At 41.8% G+C, this 16,928-nt stretch overlaps 1 protein-coding gene across 2 annotated transcripts in view; it reads left to right on the top strand.

Moving 5' to 3' along the window:
* Positions 1-8,282: 8,282 nt before the first annotated feature.
* EEA1 (early endosome antigen 1) overlaps positions 8,283-16,928 on the top strand; it is a 129,571-nt gene continuing 120,925 nt past the window's right edge. For both annotated transcript variants that reach the window (XM_054027953.1, XM_054027948.1), the window contains exon 1: positions 8,283-8,420. In XM_054027953.1, the coding sequence (XP_053883928.1) occupies positions 8,397-8,420 (24 nt within the window). In that variant the 5' untranslated portion in view covers positions 8,283-8,396. The remainder of the gene's footprint in view (positions 8,421-16,928) is intronic.

Here is a 16,928-nt window from a genome sequence, read left to right as displayed (position 1 = left end):
GTTAATTATTACTCAGAGTGCCAAAACGCTAAGTGATTTAAATGACTCGATTGTATATACGTACGACACTCAGATGCCTAGATATTGTGTATATATAATAAAGGGTCCCCTGCTTATCTTTCTGGAATTATAACATTCTCTTGGGAGCTGTTTGGATGATACCTGCAATTGCCTAAACAGTGAGTGGAAGGAGATGACGAAGGAAGAGCTCTTTATAAGATCTGAAACACAGACTAATTATATGGAGGTTAAAAGTGAACAGGTAATAAAATATAGCTATTTTTAACTGCCTACAGCTTGTTCTGCAATGGAATGTTATAAATACTCTTTCTCCGTTTGCCCTTTTTCAGTGCCACTTATGCTAGCGTACATATGAAGACTCTTTAGCACAAGGCAACTCTTTGGAGTAAGAGAGGATTAGAGTGGCGATGTGATAGGTGGGATCAGTGGCAGTTCTTCATAGTGGAATTTGGGCAGAGGAACCTATTGGTTGAAGGCCTTGGCAAGGGATGGGCTAAATGACTCAATAGATCTTTTCCATCTTTAACTCCTATGATATAAATATCTGGACTTATTTTTCACATGAACTGGTGAAAGTTTGGGTTTTTTTTTTTTTTGTCATTGCTCTCTCACATGCTAGCCCTACTAAACTTCTGTCAGTTTTATGCACATCTCTTAAACCACTGCAGCAGAGATACATCTAGTAGAAGTTTGAGCATTCCCAGGAAGTTTGTTCCAGGCTACAAACATTTGTGGTTTCCCCTAGACTGAATCTAAAAAGAGGCTAAAGTGAAAAAAAAATGAAATTCTGGGAGTTCAGACTCACTTAAAAGCAAGATAAATGTAGTCATTGTAATAGTTAATATTAATTATCCTGTGTTAAACTTTAAAATATAGTGCTGCAAGTATGTTAAATTAAATAATCGATGTAGATTTTCATATTTTGGCAAAGTCTTTTCTTTTCACACTAATGATGAGAACTTTTCCATTTGCTCCTAATTGGGCATTATTTTGGTTCCACTGTGGATTTAGTACAGATGAGGGATGATGTACTTTGCAAGTCCTGTGAGCTCTGTCATACAGTGTGGGTTTTTTTTACTTTGTATTAAATGGCCAGCTAGTTCACTAGTATGTTAATATATGTGTGGCCTAAGTCATTGTAATGCACACAAACTAAAGTTAGACCTGTGTACAACTCCTGTGTAGACCTGCCCCTTGTCTTCACGAGACTACAAAAGTTGTGACTGAAACAAAATTAAACTAGAATTTTCTGAAGTCAGATATCTTGTCCACCTTTCTTGTGATTTTCACTTTTATGTTTCTCATTTAAAGCTATTTTAATTGAGGTTCTGTGCATCTTATTAGTATCATACCCTAGCTACTAATGCTTATTTCCTCTGATTTTCAGTCATGTCTATTATTTCTGTTTCTTGTATTGAACTGATTTCTGCCATTGGCCTCTCCAGACTTGGGGATCATGAAAATAGAAATGGTGATGTCTGCAAGAATGGCAAGTTTCTATTCCATTTTCTTGATTAAATGACTGTATATGCTCCCGAGTTGTACTCTATGTAATTTATCAGCCAATATGTATGAACGGTGTATTTAGAGACAAAGAGGACCTATAGCTGAAATCCTCTAGTCATGGCAGTTTTTTCCTTCCTAAATTTGTGTCAATCTAGTTCTTCCTAATTTATATCAGATCAAAGAAATGATTTTAAACTCATGAGATGGGATCTTCAAAAGTTCTTAAGTGATTTAGGAGCACAAGTCCCATTGACTTTCAATAGGGCTTCCACTCCTAAACCACTTAGGGGCTTTTGAATATCCCATCTCATGAATATTTTCTATGTATTTTAGTGCTGTGGTAACTTGTATTGCATGACTACTGATTATGATCTTTAATTTGTTTCTTTTTCTAGTCACTACTTGACCTACTTGAGCTTGTTTATGAAATTTTGGCAATCATGTATTCTTCATTTGCCAAGTCATCTAATGAGTAGTTTAGGTAATCCCTTTTACTATTGTAATTCTATTTTTTTAGAATCCAGTTTCTAGAAGATGTGTTTCTTAATCCATGAGGAGTTCACTGTAGATGATGATCCATGAAGGTTTCTCTGCTGTCCCTTTGGCTGCTATTTCATAAGCACATAGTTGATGTAATAATTTTATAAACATTTGCAAGAGTTAATGTCTTAACTGTGCTGATCTTAGCATGAAGAATGTTAATACTTACATAGAAGCCTTGTTAAGGTCAATAACTCTATATGCTAAATTGTATGATTTCTTGTATTTTTTTAGATGTGGAAAGGGGAAGAAACCTTGATTTGACTGAAAGTACACCTGTTTTATTACTTTATGGAAATCCAGTATTGCAGTTCTTTTTGTTTGTGTGAGGAAAAAATATTTTTTGCATCCTTTTGATCTTTGTTGCATGCTGCATATGGTAGTTTAAAATCTTTACTGTTTTAAATCTTCTATTCTTTCTCTTTTATAGTGGGCAATCCATTTAAACTAGAGGTTTATCTATTTAGCTTAGATTCCTGGGTTGTAAATTAAGTGTACACAGTCAAGAAAAAGAAACTAGAGGTAATTGAAAACAGCTTGATGAAAATATCTGCTAAATATACAGCGACAGTCAAAAGAGCAAGAAAAATGTGAGGGTTTATAAAGAAAGGGTTAGAAAACAAAACCCAAAATATGTTGGCTTTATATAAATCAATAGTATATCCTCATCTGGAATATTGTGTTCAGTGCTGGTGCCAACTCAAAAATACAAGAGAAATATAATGGGTCCAAAAACCAGACAATGAAATGTATTTGAGGCAGGAAGAGACTCCACTGAAGAGAGACTGAAAGGAATAGGACTCTTCAATTTAAAGAGATGATTGGGGACGTTTTAGAGACATGTAAAATAATGTATGGTATAGTGAAGGTCAGTTGCGCATATCTGATTACCCTTTCTCATAGTACAAGACCAAATCATGACGAAAAGGGCATTCAAAGAAACTGACAGGTAACAAATTTATATCTGATAAACTAAATACATTTTTTAACACAACAAATACTTAACCTGTGGAACTTGTTGCCATAAAATGTTGAGGCCAAGAGCTTAGTATGATTAAAACAAAGTATTAGAAATTTAAATGGATAATGAGAACCTCCATGGTTCTATATGGTAGGATAAAAATGAAAGATGACAAACTCCGTTGCATCCAGGCATGCACCAAACAGTAAGGTCCAAATCCACAAAAGGTATTTAGGCTCCCAACATCCACTGTTTTTTGTACAGCACTTAACACAATGGGTTCCTGTTCCATGACTGGGACTTACAGGTGCTGCTGCAATACAGATGATGATGATGATGAATAACTAATTAGGAAATCTGCCTCCTCCGCAGGCAGATTATTCCATAATTGTCAATTATGGGGTTTCTTTCATCTTCCTTTGAAGCACCTGGTATATTGGCTGTAGTTGGAGACATAATACTTGACTATGAGGTGGACTACTGATTTGATCTGGTATGGCAAAACCTGTGTTTCAATCAGTTGTTCCTGCTGAACTATTTGGCAATGAGAGCTGGGCTTTAAAGTGTATATGATGTCAAGTAAATGATCACAGATCACCTAACTAATTAGCTTTGGTTAGTAAATATTTATTACACTAAACCTAATTATTAGTTAAATACAGTTTTATTGTGTCAGTAGTTTATTTGTATCCTTTTTATGTTGTGTTCTAGATGGAAAAATGATAGCTTTAGAACAGATAAGGGTATTGGTTGATGCTGAATAATTTATCCTGTGTTACATTGCTGTTTCAGGGGATCCTTTGACAGCAGGACCCTATGTGCGTTTTGCCTCAGCATTAGTAAATACACTTTCTTTCTACTTGTTGTTCTTTTTGGCCTCATTGTTCGAAAGAAAGGGAAAAATTGTTACAAATTGTGGCCTGTGTTACAGAGGTCAGATTAGGTTATCATAATTTCTCTTCTGGCCTGAAAATCTATGAAAAAATGTAAATAAGAGGCACAGGTGCCAACTTTCCATTGTGCCGGGAGGTACTTGACCCCTGGCCCCTCCCCAGGCCCTGCTCCCACCCCACCCTTCCCTTAAGATCACACCCCAGCTCTGCCCCACCTCTTCCCACCCTGTTCCGCCCCGTCCCCTGAGCCTGCCTCGTACTTGCTTCTCCCCTCACCCCTTCCAGCCTCCTGCACACCGCAAAACAGCTGATTGCGGTGGGCGGGAGGCATGGGGAGGGAGGCGCTGATCTGCGGGGCCCACTGGCAGGCAGAAGGCGCTGGGGGGGCAGGTGCTGATGGTGGGTGCTCAGCACCCACAATTTTTTTTCCCATGGGTGCTCATAGCCCCAGAGTCGGCGCCTATGATAAGAGGCATCATGTATGTTGATGATTATGGATCAAAGTGTACCTGAGAGGAAAAAAGAACTTGTTCTGAGTGTTTTGAAAACCTGATGGTATTTTGCAATGTAGAATTTTCAGTTGAATGCTCAATTAAGTGTGCAATTGCTCATGCAAATTTCCATTTCCAGTAGTACTAGTTCTTATTGAAATTACTCATGCAAAAATATTTTTATTTGAGCATGCAACTGCTCAAGCATCTGTACCATATTTAGTGCTTAAAATACAGCCTTGCTATCTTTCACACCAACAGTTTCTTATTTAACAAAACCAGTAGGGAATGAGTTAAATTTATTTTTTCTCTTACATAGCATGTCTCATCCACATGATGGGAACATTTCCCACAGGAGGTGCCACAGAGTCATATGTAGTACTTGCTTGTAGAAGTTTGTGGGGAAAGTCCCACCCTCTTCCAATCCTCTTCTGATGGGGCAAAAGTGCTGACGAAGTTAGAACCCACAACTAGATTTTTTTGGAATCTTGAAACTTATCACAGGCTAAAGAGCTGCCTGTTGCGTACTGTTGAAGATAAATAGACCAATCAGACACAGGTGAGGATGGCCATTCTGGGGGCAAAGGGTGTGTTGTGCCTCCTGGTTAGATGCACAGACCTGGTGCTGTGATTTAAAAAAAAAGTTTCTTGAAGAGGAAATAAAGTATTAGAAGTAAACAATATTAGAAAATGAGAGGGAAGAAAGTACTGTACTACAAGTAAAAGAGAATTGTCACTATACGTTAGGGACAGATCTTTGTGCATCCAAAACTTCATTTGAAGCCAATTTGCCTAAGTAAGGACCACAAGATTTGCCCTAAGAAAATTAGAAATAGGATGGAATTGAGTGGGTTTAATACAGATCTTCTCCATGAAAAAGAAAGGGAGGCTGTGAAGGATTGTTTGTAGGCAGGACCTTTTATATGCTCAGTTTCTATAGTGTTTACAGATAGGTGAAGCAAGCGGTCTCCAATTACTAGTGACAGTTTGGTGGCATGCGAATCCAGGCATGTGACTGTGAATCTGCCAAGGCAATATATGCAGAAAACCCAGGCTGGTGAGTAAATTTAAAAATTAAGTTTGAGAATGTGTTTACAAGGTTGAGCTGAAAGACTGCATCAAAGGGAAGACCACAACACACAATGGGAAAGTGTCTGAATAAGAAATAGATTTAAATTTGATTTTTTTTCTTTCTGTGGCCTGGACTTGGTTTGGATGAGAGAGTACTTTTTATTTCAATTTCTTGAATTCTTAAGTTGAGATCAATGCTATCTGTAAAAAACCCTAAACTATCCTGAGAAGTAGAAGCCTGATCCAGCAAGATGCTGGAGTCCTCCTCTGTAAGCTCAACATCCTCAGCTCTCTCTAACATCAATGGGAGTTAAGAGTGTTTAGGGCAGTGGTGGGCAGGCACGGCTGCCCGCAGCTCCCATTAGCCAAGAACGGTGAACCGCTGCCACTGGAAGCTGTGGGTGGCCGTTCCTGCGGACGGTCAATGTAAAACTGTCTCACGGCCCACCAGTGGATTACCCTGACAGGCCACAGGTTACCCACCACTGGTTTAAGGTGACCATATTTCCCAAAGAGAAAATGGGACACCCCCAGCTGCTCACCCAAGGCCCCCCACAATGCTGTTGCTGCTCACTGGAACCCTGTAGGCCCCTCCCCGATGCAAGGCTGTTGCGCATGGCTGGAACACTGTGGGGGCCCCTGCATGCTGGAACGCTTCCTCTCCCTCCCAGCCCTGCCTCTCCCGCTGCAGGGGGCCGGTAACTCTGCTTGCCCCCTGCACGTTCTTCCGCACCACACCCTACTTTTTTGACAAAAGTGAGCCCATTTGCTCTTGCCAACTGATCAAATCAGCAAGAGCAAACCAGACAAATGCCTCCTTTTGAAAAAAAGTCGGGATGGCTGGGACAGGGCTTAAAAAAGGGACTGTCTTGGCCAAAATGGGATGTATGGTCACCCTAGTGTTCAGTACTATGCAGGATTGGGCCCAAGGAGACGTGACCATGACACAGAATATTCTAGACTTCCCTCCCACTCCCATCTGTGACATCATGGAATGCCACAGCATTTTCATTGGTTGCAAAGCTCCTGACTGGGAGAACAGCACTATTGTATACAGAGCAAGAGACAGAGTATTAATGATGTCACTAAAGCAACATCAAACATTTTATAGTAAAGACAGCAATTCGACTTTCATTGTAGCTTTTACTGTCTCCAGTAAAGGCCTATTAGCAACTGAAACAAAGATTTTATTTGAGAGAGATTAGTTACAAACTAGAGAATGTGCCACCAGATTAACACTTACTTTTCTTAAGCAACAGACTCTGGACTATGGTGTAACTTCTCAAATTCTTTCTGAAGTGTTTAGCAGTATGCATGGAAGCAGTTAAACTACAAATTAGATTTCCTTGCTTTTCCATTTGCTGCTTCAGAGATAAAAGACAGCAACCATCAGGTAAGTGAAGAACAAATTTATTTGCAAGTCCAACAAAAATCTGGACTATTTGCAGATGTAGAAAAGGAAATAACAACCAAGCTCTCAAAAGTAATTATCAAACCATGTTAAAGAAGCAGTTTAAAAATAATGAAAAACACAAGAGGTAAAAACATCTATTATATCTATTATAAATAAATACTAATTACTTAACTAAATGATCATACTATGCAATAGTCTTACAACTTTATCTTTCTTTAGGAACTGTTGGTCTATCAATCCTGAAACCTAAGAGAGTCAAGGCTGATAGTCTTTGCTTCTAAATTCTCTCTGGATTAGTACAACTGCATTTTTTCTACATTTAAAACAATCCTGGTTCTTTGCCGGTCAGTGGTAGTTTGCCATTGAATCCATTAGGACCAGGATTTGGCCCAGAAAAAACATCTCCAGTCACTGAACACTGAAGCACAGGTTTAAATCTCAGTGAATGGGATTTAAGTGCATGTTTAACTTTTTTGAATTGTGCTTAAGTGAGAAAATTAATTCCTCAGTCATCAGTTGCAGGATAGTTGATTGTCTCCCTAGTCTCTGCAACAGTTCAGCATGTCCTCATGGTAATGTTTGGGGTAACTATTTCGGTGTGTCCACAGCATTTATAGCCATGGTTATACTAGGTATGGTCCTGGGATCCAGTGTTTTAAAAAGGAAGTTTATTAATAGCCCCAACTGGCTTAATGAGAGCAGGCTCCGGGCAGGTGCCACTCTCCTGTCCAGCTTCGCTCCCACTTTTGTCCTATGTCCTTAGCACTAGACAAACATGGTGGGTTAGCTAATAGCTTTTATTGGCCCCATTTCTAGTGCTGGGAGAGCCAGGCTTTGGAGCTGACAGAGCTCTTCTGGCCTAGCTCTCAACAGAAGTGGGTGGGTCCAATAAAGCGATTACCTCGCCCATCTTCTCTGTCTGTCTGGTATCCTGGGCCCAACAGGGCAGCACCAGCCCTGCAACCACCTGCAGTGCAGCGTCCAGTCTGGTCCCGCCCAGTCAATTGTTGCTGCATTTCCTGGGGGGCGACAGCCTGCTCCCCAGTAGGGGCGGAAGGAAGCGGGGGGGGGGCACCCCCATAGGGCCCGGGCAGGCAAACCCAAGCGGGGTGGGTGGAGGGAGCGCGGCCTAGGCTGGGGGAGCGGCGCAGCCCCGTCGGGCCCCGCTCAGCGCCGGTTCCCCTGACTGCGGCCCGCGGGAAGGCCGAGTGAGGCCAGAGCGCTCCCGGCCCAGCCTGCGGGACAGGCCGCCGCTCCCTGGCAGAGGAGAGGCCCCTCCCCCAGGCCGGAGCCGGCCAGGCTCCCCGCCCAGCGGCTGTCTGTCAGTGGCGGAGGCTGGCGCCGCCGTCCCGCCCCTCAGCTGCTGCGGCGGCGGCTCCTCCTCCCGGCGGGCAGCCCCCGCTGTCACCGAGCGTGCGGGCCGGGCGGCGCGGAGAGCGGGTGTCCCCCTCCCCGGCGCCGCGTCCGCAGGCAGCCGGCGGGACCGGGCCGCCGTAGCCATGTTGAGGCGGATTTTGCAGCGGGTAAGAGAGTGACAGCGGCCGGCCCGGGCAGCCGCGTGGGGAGGCGGCTCCGCTTCCTGCTGCCGGCGGCGGCGGGTCAGGGCAGGGGGCAGGCGGCGCGCGTGGCCGCATGGCGCCCCGCGCTCCTGCCTCCCCAGGCCCGGCTGCTTGCGGGTCCCCGCCCTGCCCCTTCGTGGGGGAGGCGGGTGGAGGAAGCACATTCCCTGCTAGACAGGCCCCTCCTCCCCCCGAGCTGTGGGGCAGCCTGCCGGCTGTACGCCCCGGGGGGAGAGTCCTCTCTCCCGTCTCCGCAGCGTCCAGTGCCAGGCAGGATCCAGGCAGTGCCCTCGTCTCCTCCCCCCCAGTCTGGGCTGGGCAGGGCCCCCTCGTGTGTCTCGGATTTGTTTCTGCCCCGCCTGGTGTAGGCCGAGGCCAGGGACTCCAATGGAGGGAGGGAGCGGAGGGATGCAGGCCCAGGACCAGCTCCTCTCCACCTGACTCCAGCTGCAGTAGGTGGTGTCCGCCTGATGCTGGGCCGGAGGCCCGTTCTAGTGTCAAGAGAGGGTTAATGGCAGGGCTCTCTGGCAGGGACGTGTCTCTGTTGTGTTGGGAGACATTACTCACTCTCCGAAGTCTTGTGTTATTAAACATACATTTCTTACATCTCCCTCTGAAGCTCTCCGAGCCATTATACGCTAACACGCTCACAGAAGATCAAAATAAACTCAGGTCACACTGATAGCTCATCTCGATTGGCCTCTTACAATTGGTATGCGTACTTCCACCTTTTCATGTTCTCTGTATGTATAAATATCTTCTGTCTGTGTGTTTCACTCTTTGCATCTGAAGAAGTGAGCTGTAGCCCACGAAAGCTTATGCTGAAATAAATTTGTTAGTCTCTAAGGGTATGTCTATACTTACGCGCTGGTTCGGCGGCTGGCAATCGAACTTCTGGGTTCGATTTATCGTGTCTTGTCTGGACGCGATAAATCGAACCCAGAAGTGCTCCCCGTCGTCTCTGGTATTCCTGCTCGCCGCGAGGAGTACGCGGAGTTGACGGGGGAGCCTGCTTGCCGTGTCTGGACCGTGGTAAGTTTGAACTAAGGTACGTCGACTTCAGCTACGTTAGTCACGTAGCTGAAGTTGCGTACCTTAGTTCGATTTGGGGGGTTAGTGTAGACCAGGCCTAAGGTACCACAAGTACTCCTGTTCTTTTTGCGGATACAGACTAACACGGCTGCTACTTTTAAACCTGTCAAGTCACACAGATTCTGTAACTCAGACCCACAGTAATCCTGGGTAGTATATTTCCATCCTACTCCCCTCTGGGCTCTGGTTAATAAATAAACTCTAAAGTCAATTGAAATACAAATGTAAGCCAGGATACCAAAAACTACCAGCCAGCTGTCTCCTATTTTAGGAATTGGTTCCTGTGTAACTTTAGATAGGTTTAAAAATCAACTTGTGCTATTTGATTCTGAACCCTGTCTCTCCTTCTGCTCTCATCTGCCTTTAAAAAAATCTCAATTGTTTACCTTACCTTGTTGTTGTTACCTGCCCTAATAGGTTGTTTGTGATTTACATGGATGTTGACCATGCAATATTAATGTGCAATAAAAAATAGATGACAAACATGGTTGTCAAAAACATTTGGTTTCCACTGGAGTTAGATAACTGGTTCAAAGTGCACAGGGAATGCCTTCATCTTTAGTGTTCAGCATTGGGATGTACAGAATAGAGTTGAGTCACCCAGCTAGTTGAAAGGGTGTGCTCTAATTCGTGCATAGCTTTCTTGCAATGTCAGTGTCATGTAGAACTTAGTCATGTATAAGTGGTGAAAATAGCCAACTTTGGTATTTGAGACCAGCTTTGAAAATTGCCTGTTTTCACAAGCATATTTGTGGAAGGGTTTGAAGGCTTTTGAAGTTGTTCTAATAATACTCTATGTAAGGAACATGTATTGCAAGAATGATAAATCCTTGTTATATGTGGGAAGGAAGGATATCTGTGTACATGTTGGTGTACTTTGAAGTGTGGGGTGACTGATTTTTCTTGTGCCTCAGACTGTATTTCTGCCATAGTTTCTAATCAATCAAAGTTTTTCCTTTTGCTTATTTAAAAGTTACTGTTTACAAGGAATAGTTTCCTGCCTGAAATATGATTTCCCAAAGAATTAATAAGGTAACAGCAAAAAACAGGGAAACTTTACTTCCGTACTGATCATTTTAGGTATTATTAACATTAGTTGATTTTTTTATTGATTCTGAGAAATGATCTGCTGTTTAGAAAAACTTACACAGTTGCTGGAAATGTGGCCCAAAATATAAATTTAATTAACATGATCTTTTATAAAATCTAAGGCATATATAAATGTTCCCACATTTTTAAAATTTCAGCGAAGACCGTTGTTTTTAAACAAATAAACATTCCCTTGTCGTTTTTGAAACTCAGACTAGAACTAACTGTGAGCAAAAATGAAACTGATTTCATTCATTTTTATTGTTTAAGTAGAAGGAAATACAAAATATAAACAAGAGGCATAGTGACTATGTGAACTTTAAAAAACGTTCTTTTTCTTTGTTATTAGTAACATAGATAAAGAAATGTTTGCTTACAACATATGATTAAGTTCACAGTGTCCCTTTAACAGAAAATTATGTTAAAATTATACAAACAGTTGTATTCATGAGTTACATTAGAAGCAGCTCCTGGTATGCGATTAGGGCCCTACCAAATTCATGGTAATGAAAAATACATCTCAGACCGTGAAATCTGGTGCCCATCTTGGGTTCCTACCCTGCGCAGCACTCCAGCTGCTGGTCCCAGCAGGGGATGGGGAGAGACAAGACTTCCTCTTTCCCTACATGGGCCACTCCTGGGGTGGGTCAGACCCACCTCTGGGAATCTGTCCGAGCTGCAGGAAGCTGTGCGACTTGAGCTGTCCCCTTCCCCCATGCGGAGAGGCTGTGGCTTGAACTGTCTCTCTCTCCCACACACACACCTGTGTGGAGAGGCTGCAGCTCCAGTTGTCAGCCATCCATGCTGCTGGGAAAACTGGACATATGGTAACTCCCCACCCCCAACCCATTTCTGCACTGATGCTGGTGGTGATGGTCCTGGCTTTAGAGCTGGGTTGCTGGCCAGCTCTGAAGGCAGCACCCCTGCCAGCAGCAGGGCAGAAGTAAGGGTGGCAATCCCACAATCTCCCTACAATAACTTTATGGACACCCCCACCCTCTCCCAACTCCTTTTTTAGTTGGGACCTCCATGGTTAGAACACCTGAAATTTCAGATGTAAACAAATGAAAACATGAAATTGACTAATTTAAAAAAAACCCTGGCCATGAAATTGACCAAAGTGTGGACCATGAATTTGGTAGGGGCCTATACTGAGTTGACAAAATATGAGGAGGACTCCTGACTTGCACTGGAGTTAATAACTATCCATAATTTTGTGCTTAGATTGTATGAATACATACTAGGAGTATACACTTCAAAAAGTGAGATATTATGTTTTGAACTGGCTAATTTAAAGCATGTATTGGTTTCTTCTATGCTTTTAAGCGTGTGATATTTGTACACATTTGATTAATAATGAAGTTTAAAATTACACACATTTTGCAGTCACTGAAACAGGTATATTTGCAATATTTTTTTCTTTGTGTCCATAACTTGAATTCGGTTAATGCTCTTTTTTCCTAAGCCAACAGGTAGTCAGGACTAATAGTATATCATGAATCCTGAAAGTGTGTAACATAGGGAAATCTCCACCTTTGTAACCTTTCACTTTGCATAGCAATTATAAGACAGCAGCAACTGAAGCTGCAAAAGCACTGTTTTCATTTCATGCACAATTGTGATCTTTTTCTATGAAAAGTATCCTTTCAGTTTTTTTGATAATAGAAAGTAAACAGAATACTGATTACTATTCATCGTAGGTCATTTTAGTTTTTGAAGTTGGCATAACCAATCAGGGATGCGTGTCTTTTTTCATTCCCCCTCTTTTTTAGCCAAGATGTTGTGTTGGATATAATGGCTTAGTCATCTGTTGTGTGTTGCATCCTGTGTCCTATCTGTTTTTTATATATTGTCTATTAGGCTCCGTTTCTGCAATCAGGTTTGGATGGATGGACCCTTGCATTCATATGGAGCCCCATTGACTTCGTTGGGTCTCCATGTGGATGCAAGGTTCTGCCTGCATGGATCTCATTGCAAGATGGGGGCTGAAGACTTTGTCCTTTGAGGCAGGAGCTGTTTCATTTTACCTGTCTGTAAAGCAGCTGGCATTCTTCAAAATAAGTAAATTATAATATTATAGAGTACACAGTGTTTCTAGGATGTGAATTAGTTTAAGTAATAGCATTGTGTAATTAATTTCAGTGGATAAAAAGTGATGTACTGAGGGCTTGGAATGATCTTATGTAATGTTAGTTTGAAATGTGAAATTACCTTTTAATAACTTGAAAATAGTCCTTTCTCACTAAAATTCTAAAGGAAAAATGAGTTTGTGAATAGGTTTCTTCTTCTTCTTTTAAAAATAGCACACACAACTAGTAAAATAAAGGAACAAAGCTAATGTCCTGAAAATTGTTCAGGAGCAGAGACTTAAACAAGCAGTGCTGTCTTTTTATATTTTGATTCTTGCATTTAATATTTGTTAGGGAATTCAGAATGATTGAACAATAGAAGCCTTATGCTGTATTTAAATCTCTGCTGGGAAAATTGTGTAACTTCATGTTCATATATTGTTTTTTCATTTATTTTTAAAGAGGTTGAGTTAAATCTAATTTGAAAAATGTTTTAAAGGGTACTGCTGATAAATTTGAGTACAGCTATACACAGAGAAGTGACTGTAAAAGTGACATCGTGGGAACCCATGTTTATATTCTCAGTGATTTCATGAGATGTACTAGGTTTCCAAATTTAAAATAAATAAGTAAATATATGTAAAGCATCACCTGATTTTCAAAAGGGAAACTGTTCTCTTCCCCTTCTTTCTTTGTTGTTGGTGGTGATGTTTCTGCATTTGGTTAGCTTCCAGTTTTGATGATACATGAAGAATACTGTGTAATTCACCTTGTTTTTCAGCAGCTGTATTGGCTCTACAGTGCTAATAGTAGTAAACCTGTACTTGTAGTTAAAATAAACAAATATGACTCAGGCACACAGGAAGCAGATCTGTTGAATAAGAAGGTGCTAGTTTTACATAATCATTTTTCCAGCGCTAACCGTACTTCAGTGCTTCAGAATTTTAATCTTGTAAAAATGTTTGTAATAGTTTTATGTATATTTTATGTAGATAGCTTTTCTCTCCCTCCCACCCACACCACAGAAATTTATTCAGGAGTGAATAATTAAAAGACAAACAAACAAGAAAACTAAAAGGGCATCAGCCTTCTTCTATCTTCTTCTGGGTTATATAATATGGACCATACTTATAAAGCTGTGCGTATACACTGTGATGTTCATAGTGCATGGTACAGCAGTGTTTATGCTTGAAGCCTAAACTAAATGTGTTTGTTCTTAAATGATTAGTAATGAAAAGATCAGTTAAAAAGATTCTTTCTCCAATTTACTGATAAAGTCCATGTACACTGTACATTTGAAAGTTGTACTGTGGATTGATTTTGAGGTTTCAGCGTTTTCACAATATCCTACTAAATTTGCATTTAACTTTTTCATGATACTAAGTAGTTTGTCTCTGCTATATTGCTAATGGACATGTACGTTTCTCCAGATTTTGAAGGTTAATTAAAAAAAAAAAAAATAAGCACACACAAACCCCTTTGTAGCATGCTTTTTCCTGTGTTGTAGGCTGGAACTATGTCTGTTTTAAGTAAGCATTTTACTTTCAAAAGGCTAGAAAGATTTTACCATTGTTGTTTAATAACTTTGGCTAGTATTTGCATAACACCAGGAATAAGACGTCTTGCAGTGCATTTCAGTGTGACTATAGCACACCTAAGGTATTTCATAAAGCAGTGACTTTAATCAAGCAAGCAGTAATAACATCTTATGTTATATAGCACCTTTCATCCTGAACATTGCAATAACCATGCATTTGCAGGGCCAAATGCTTTAAAGCAATTTGTGTTTTACAAGCTATCAATATTTAATATGCATAACTCATGTTGAAATGCAGACATCTCTGGGGTGAAGCATGGCAGCTGTTTAACCGTGTACAGTAACATTATGTAAGAATTTACAATGGAAAGAAAATAACATTTTCTTTATCATTAGTTGCTTCAGCAGATCTCTACTCCGGCACAGACGCACATGTTCCAGAAGTGTGGGTCTAAAAGTGTCCACCCTCCCATTATCCCTTTCTTTCCTCCTATGTAGGTAGGCTGCAGAATAGTCTTCTTGCATCACTGCCAAGGGCTAGCAAGTTTGCTCATTTTTCTGTACTTCCATCTTTCTATTCTAAGACTTCACTGCTAAAGTACTTGAAGGAGCATTCTTTGAATTTTAGGTTCTGAAGGATGGAACCAAAGACCTGCTTTCATTGCAAGGGGTCCAGAAAAGGTACATCCCTTAGTGCAGACGCTCTCTTTGTATCAGAAATGTCTATTACCACTTGGGATAAATTGTGTACTGGAGACATTTGAACAGATGGGAACCTAATTGGCTCTGAGGTTTCGAGAATTAAAGTTTCTCTGTTGTTAGGGCCTGTAGGAAAGTCTCTCCATCATCCTCAGAGTTGAGCAGCTTGTGGTTCTAAGAGTACATCTACACTACCCGCCGGATCGGCGGATAGTGGTCGATCTATTGGGGATCGATTTATCGCGTGTAATTTAGACGCGATAAATCGCTCGCCCGTCGACTGCTGAACTCCAGCTCGGCGAGAGGCGGAAGCAAAGTCGACGGGAGCAGCGGCCGTCGATCTCGCGCTGTGGGGACGTGAAGTAAGTGATTCTAAGTTGATCTAAGGTATCTTGACTTCAGCTACGCTATTCTCGTAGCGAAGTTGCGTATCTTAGATTGATCCTGCCCCCCTAGTGTAGACCAGGCTTAAGAATTCCCTTCTCATAAAAAATGGGTTAAACAGCTGATCTGACAGTCTGAAGTTGCTGTTTCTCTATGTGAGAAAAATTTAGTATCTGAGACTCTCCGTCAGTGTGAACATGCATATATCTTCTTTGGGATTCCTCAGTGCCGGGGGGTACAAGAATGATGTCTGGGCATAACCTTTGTTCAGATGGCCACAGCTCATGTACTGTGTGGCAAGGTGCTTCTGCCTCAAATTCATAGAGTTTCAAGGTGAAGAAAAGTAGAGTAATAACAAGATGCAGTATTCTCATTCCTCCTTCCTCCCACTTGTCTAAGATAGATAAGTCTTTCGTCTGGGTATGTGCACATTAGAGAGGAAATTTTGCAATAGGAGTAGGTGGAACAGGCAACATTTTAGTCCTATAAGCTTTTTGGGGAGGGGACCATACTTTTCTTTATTTTATATACAACATCTAGTATTTTGTGTGTATTACAGGAAACAAATTCTTAATAATTATAATTGAAGAGATTTCTTCTCTCTTCCCAGTGGAATCTTTTGATTTTTTCCTCCCCTCTGGATAACACAAAGGTGCTGGGAGCTGTATGATTGTCCTTTTTCAAAGTCCTGATTTCATTAGTTCAAAAACAGATGAAACCTAGAGCACATTAATGGAGCCAAGGATTATTGTCCACTACTTGGATGTTGGCCATTTAAAAATGCACACATACATAACTAGTTCAAAGCCCCTCTTCTTTTCACATTAGTCTCACATAGAATCATATCCTAACTATTAGACCCTACAGATCTTATGGGTGTCAATCTCAGAGGGCTCAATAGCCTAAGGAGTCTTTAAAGTACCGTATATACTCGTTCATAAGCCGAATTTTTTTAGTAAATAAGGGAAGCACCAGAGAAGAGGGTCGGCTCATGAACGGGTATAGAGAGGGAGAGGTGGGACCCAGCCCCCTTCCCCCCCACCCCTCAACAGAGGGAGAAAGGGGAGGCAGCACAGCCAGAAGGGAAGAGGCGGGGCCAGAGTCTCTCCGCTTCTGGCCACGCTGCTCTCCCCGCAGCCTCCGAAGCAGCTGCAGCCGTGCTGCTCTGCCCCGCCCTCCAGAGCAGGCTCTGGCCACGCTGCCGGAGCACGCTGAGGCCGTGCCACCCCGCCCAGCCTGTTGGATTCTTGCTTAATCTTGCTCAACACCCATGATGACTTTGGGCTTGATTATCCTCTCGCTTAGCAAGTGTAACTCCATTGACTTCAGCAGAGCTACTTCTTGTTTATACCAGTATGAGTGGACAATCAGACCCATTGTGAACATCTGAGTCCATGTAGCAATTTTGCTGGTCAAGTACAGAGAACCTTTTCCATTGGTCCCCCTCATCCATGCTGTTGAGGACTCCATTTTGTTGTACTTTACAGTTTGAAGGGCTATTACTATGAGCTATTAAGTTCTTGGTTATAAAATATGGTTCCACCTTTACTTCTGATGAAAACCTAAATCTCCTTCTGCCCACATCCATCTCATATGAAGTTG

This window comes from Malaclemys terrapin, chromosome 1, assembly GCF_027887155.1.
Source record: "Malaclemys terrapin pileata isolate rMalTer1 chromosome 1, rMalTer1.hap1, whole genome shotgun sequence".
NCBI lineage: Eukaryota > Metazoa > Chordata > Testudines > Emydidae > Malaclemys > Malaclemys terrapin.
The sequence above is the reverse complement of the archived record's forward strand: the minus strand, read 5'-3'. Positions and strand labels throughout refer to the sequence as shown.